The sequence below is a fragment of the Arachis ipaensis genome, chromosome B03 (assembly GCF_000816755.2).
Source record: "Arachis ipaensis cultivar K30076 chromosome B03, Araip1.1, whole genome shotgun sequence".
NCBI lineage: Eukaryota > Viridiplantae > Streptophyta > Magnoliopsida > Fabales > Fabaceae > Arachis > Arachis ipaensis.
The window spans coordinates 39,771,294-39,776,721 of NC_029787.2; the positions used below are offsets into that span (position 1 = coordinate 39,771,294).

At 34.4% G+C, this 5,428-nt stretch overlaps 1 protein-coding gene across 2 annotated transcripts; it reads right to left on the reverse strand.

Moving 5' to 3' along the window:
- LOC107633022 (putative receptor-like protein kinase At4g00960) lies at nt 484-3,815 on the reverse strand. Of its 2 annotated transcripts, none has more exons than XM_016336655.2 (8): nt 3,523-3,815; nt 2,662-2,841; nt 2,524-2,583; nt 2,175-2,305; nt 1,968-2,118; nt 1,648-1,882; nt 1,006-1,156; nt 484-898 (listed from the first exon to the last, which is right to left on the reverse strand). In XM_016336655.2, exons 1-8 carry the CDS (start codon nt 3,542-3,544, stop codon nt 611-613), a joined length of 1,218 nt encoding a protein of 405 aa, XP_016192141.1. In that variant the 5' UTR covers nt 3,545-3,815; the 3' UTR covers nt 484-610. The 2 variants fall into 2 exon arrangements, with proteins under 2 accessions (XP_016192141.1, XP_020974455.1); XM_021118796.1 differs by lacking the exon at nt 3,523-3,815 and adding an exon at nt 2,925-3,060.

Genomic DNA, 5,428 nt, shown 5'->3' on the forward strand with positions numbered 1-5,428 from the left:
TTAATATTTGTGTTATTAGTCATTATATATAAGACTATAAGTTAATATTTTATGTTTAAAATGCATAAGACTTTAGACTAATGCATAATCTTGTGTTATTTATATTGATTTAAATATTTAGTGTTATTAGGCAATATTAGTATTGATTATGGTTATGCTTTAATTTTAGAGAAGAGTTGGTTCTTAGTATATATTTCTAAGTGAATTTTACCATGTCAAATAATGATTGGAGTCTTGGAAATTTAGATATTTTTACATGCTAACTTACAAGAAAGTATCAAGGTAATATAATGTTAACGGCCCGGTTTTCACCCGGTTTTTACCCGGTATAATCGTGGCCCGAAAGTGTATAGGTTTCATCGGGTCTAGGGTCGGGTTCGGATCTAAAAAATAGGCCCGGTATATATTTCGGGTCGGGTCTGGGTCACACCAAACCCGGTTTCACCCGACCCATGCACACCCCTAATTCTAACCATAACTATATCCATCATAAGACTACTCATAAGTGATATTGATTGTTTTTAATACATGTATTATTTATGAATATACAAGAATTTGTTCTGAATATAGATCCGTTTAAGCAATCCTTCTGGTTACTACATAAGACTACTCATGGGAGATGTGAAAGCATGGATATTACTTCTGGGGAAGGGGTTTGAAAATCAGTTTTGCGCCTTCGATCAAGAAACGCAGGCCTCATTGGTGTTGTGACCATGTCAATTTTGAATGTCAAGAGTGCCACGATCTCTGACATCGGAGGTCTTAGATTTGCAAGTGGCTGGAGGCAGAGGAATGCCACGTGGAATGCTTGCATAACATCTTTCTCCACGAACCCCTCTTCTTTCAGCTTTGGATCTACAAGCTCCATAATCTTTGAGTTCTCATAAAGTTTCCATGCCTATTTCATCAACATAAAAAAGATGAGTCTAGTTCATTAAATAAGAATCTAACTAGCTTATGTTTCTCTAAATTATTGAGATTTAATAGAGAGTTGAGAAACTTTACATATTCAGGGAGGTACTGCATTTCCAATGACAAAGTGAGATCTGTGTTTTTTCTACAACAAATAATTTCGAGCAACAGAACTCCAAAACTATAGATATCCGCCTTTTCTGATAATTCTCCTCTTAAAGCGTATTCAGGTGCTGTATAACCCCTTTTTCAAGAAATTAAAAGAACATACAGGAAATTATGCTATTTGAAACACTGTATACTTAGGTTCATTTACTTCTTAAAATGAATAATTGCATACTAACTTACCAACTTGGAGACATTTCTAACTAAGGCTAACTAACTTTAGCAATAGTGTGGTTACTTGGGATATGTAATAAATGACGATAAGTAACATAAACTGCACCCAAGACCTTAGTCTAATGGTGAAAATCTTTGCTTTACAATATGTGTTGCGTACTCAGGTTTGAGACTTGATTAGGGTCAATAGTGGATGAGAACTCTTAATATTTTGTGTATAATTGTGTGTGTGTAGTATAGATGTGTGTTGTAATATTATAATACCCAAAATTAGAGGCTATCCAATTTATGACCCCAAAAGAAACATGAATAGAAAACTTAAATATAACACGAGTAACATGGTGAATATGCAGCTAGCATACATAGTAATTTAAAATATTTAATAATTGGACTTACAATGTTCCAGCGAATTGTGTGCTAAGATAAGCTTGGTCTTCAGGGAAGAATCTGGCAAGGCCAAAGTCTCCAATCTTGGGATGAAACTTATCATCAAGAAGAATGTTGCTTGCTTTGATGTCTCGGTGAACAATTCTTAGATGTGAATCCTCATGAAGGTACTGCAATCCCCTTGCCACGCCTAGAACAATTTGGAACCTAGTGCTCCAATTCAGGAATCGATCAGCATTGTTCCCTGCATCAGGGGAATTTTCAAAGTTTCAATTTGCTCTGTTTAACCAGTTCTAAGCTCTTGTGGGAATTATAAAAAGAAGGGATACCATATATGAAGAAGTCCAAACTTCTGTTCTTCATGTATTCATAGACAAGTATCCTTTGTGGTCCATCTATGCAACATCCAAGAAGGCGAACGAGATTTTTGTGTTGGATACTTGTGATCAACCTCACCTCTGCCAGAAACTCTCTTTCTCCCTGCTGGGATTTGTTCAAAGATAGTTTCTGTATTAGCCTCAACTTTGTAATCATACCCGATAGACAGGCCCAAATCCACCACTTCCAAGAAGATTAGTAGGAGAAAAATTCTTGGTTGCTCTTCTTAATATCTGGTAGTCAAAGTAACTAATTGTCCTAAGGTTCCCACTCAACAACTCCATGGATCCTGGGTACACACAACAATTTTAATTTTGTCCTCCATTATAAGTACTAGTATTTTTAATAGCGTTTAAGAAAATAATTAGCTATATCTAACATTTTTTCCTCTTAATAGCGTTTAATCATATATTGTTGGGTACACACACCAATATATGATTAATAACAAATGTGAAATTAATTAAAAACGTATTAATACATACTGTGCCACGTTTCAAATTCAGTTACCTTGCTGTTGTTTAGATGAAAACATCATATCCATAACTTCTGCTGTTTCAGTAAGTTTCCCTAATTAAGAAGCCAACCCCCACAAATTAATATAAACAAATATCTTTAACATAGATTCTGTTCTCAAATTAAAACTACCTTGTTTGCCTTTAGTAGTTTTAGGAGGTGTTGTATTTTTGCTCCCTTTGATACGCTTCCAAAATACAACCAAAATTATCAACAATACGATGAACATCACTATCCCTCCAAGGAAGAACAAAGTTGTATCAGTTTTCTTAGGGGATGGCTCTTCATTAGATGCTGGAGGTGGTGGATCCACTGCGATGAAACAAATTAAAACTATCAAATTCATAGAACTTTTCATTCATTCCTGTTCAAAGCTTTGACAAAAGAATACTAACCTAAGCCGGGAAAATCATAGAAAATGTCATTTCTAGGCATATGTAGAAATTTTGAACAAGATCATCTAATGTTACTGTATAAAATGAATGTGATTTCCAAATTCCTGGATTGAGGAAAAAGAATAAAAGAAATGAAAAAATGTATAAAATGAAGAGATCAAACTAATAACCAATTTGGGATGGTCAAGTTGCTCACTCGTCCACTTAAGTAAGTGTCGAGAGATTTGAATCCGGTCTTGTACATACAATAACTCATTGACTAGCGATAAATCCTTAAATGAAGTTCAGATCTATGATAGATTAGTCTTTAGTTTACCGAGCCAAAAAATACCATGGAAAAACAAAAACTAATTGATATTGCATGTTATTATAGCCAAATTTGTGTCTTTCTTTGTAAGATGATTTTCAACCTAAAACAGTATCCTAATTCTCCTATAATCCTATCCTAAGATATTAATAATGATTATAGTTTGATAATTGAAATCAAGAGCCAATAATTAATATTCAAAACTACTCAAAAAGGAATTATGAGCATAATGCATGAATTATTTCCTATGATTCAAAACCAAATCTAAATAAAAGGAAGAAAAAACGAAACCTTCTAGTACTCCACGGGGCATTATTGTTGTTCTTGGGAAAGAATAACCAACTCTGATCTAAGTTGTTCAGCCACAATAATTCATTCAGTAAGAACTGGCAACAGCTATAGCTGGATAATAAAATTAAATTAACTAAATTATTTTATGCTTTTAATTAATTAATATCTCTGTTTGTATTCAGAAAAGAGATTGAAAATTGCAGAAATAGAGAGAGGGATCATTGTGGGAAGTGGAGAACAGGGGAGAAGTATTCAAAGGTTGTGTTCCATATAGGATTCATCGAAAACAAGGTAATGTAATGTTGGCTAGTATTGTTGGAAAACATATCTTGTTGAATACAAACTTCCAATGCAGTATCTTTCTCTTATTCTTGCTTCATTATAATATTAGTTAAGTAATTATTAATTAAGGGGGGAATAATTAGACCATCAACTAGCTACTATGTGCTATGCAGTGCTTGCATGCAGAGAGATCAGAGTTCCCAATTCTGAGATATGAATTTATTTAACTGTGGATTAAAGTTTGTGGCTGTCAACGAACATAATGATGATTCGCAATTTCAAAATTTAAAATGAAAAGTATTTAGGTAATTGCAAAAAAAAAAAGTTAATTACATATAGAAGAGAGATATTTTAGACAATTTGCGGGTCTTTTATGAATAAGTGTTCTAATATAATAAACGTTAAATAGTTAATTTTTTTTTAAATTATTTTATTTATCTTAAATTATAAATCTTAAGTCATAAATTCTTAATTTTAAATATNNAATTTTTATTTATAAAATTTCAAAAAAAAAATGATAAAAATAAAAACTAAAAAAACAAAAATTCAAATATACAAACTAAGCATACACTAATTATTTAATATATGGGTCATAATAGGGTGATATATTCTAAGAGGAGTGTTAGGGCCAGCAATTTTTGTGTTTTGTAACCATCAATTGACTATCAATAGTGTTTTTTTTTTTTTTCGGTGAAAATAAGGGGCCAAGGCCCAAAAGAAATAACACTAACTACTCTCTAAAGGATAGGAAACTAATTCCCTTTTTTTCTCACTATCTATGACCCTAACGAGATCACTTGGTGGAGAATCTAAGAAGATAAAAGCAGATTGCTTTCCTAGGCTCCTTTTGGCAAGCCAATCAGCACATTCATTGCCTTCACGGAAGGTGTGATTGAAAGCAAGCTCCCATGGTCTATTTATCATGTCCTGTATATTTCTTAAAAGGGCACTGGTCTTTTGCGATTGGAACTTCCGATTCAAAATGTCATAGGCTTCAGTTGAATCCACTTCCACTATAAGCCTTCTCATGCCTAATTCCCACGCCATTCTCATCCCATGGTAGGCTCCCCACAATTCTGCTTCCAAAATCGAACAACATCCGAGATTAGATTGAAATCCCGCCAGCCACTCTCCCTCATGAGTTCTGAGGAGACCTCCACAACCTGCTTTTGTCCCGTTGTCTCCTACAGCTCCATCAGTATTCACCTTTACCCATCCCTTGGGAGGTATCCTCCAATGAATATACTGTTGAGACTGTGATCTTCTCCCTTTCATCCCCTGCTGTTTTCTTTGATGAGCTTCCTTGAAATTTTGGGCTGTGTTCCTAATCACTACATTGGTGTTCTTGGGCCTTATGAACGGTGGTGAGAATATCTCTTGATTTCTCCACTTCCAAATCAACCAGTTAGCTACAAAGAACTCATCCTTCCAATCCAACGGGGAGTGCTTCCCAAGATCATTTTTAAGATTGAAATTGATCCACCCTTCTAAGTCTAAACCAAAGAAGACCGCAACCGCAGCTGGGTTTAAGAGTTGAGTCCAAATTCTTGAGGCTCTCGGACAATCCCTCAAAACATGGAGTGTTGTTTCAGGGTGTCCAGTACAGCAATGGCAATTTGGATTT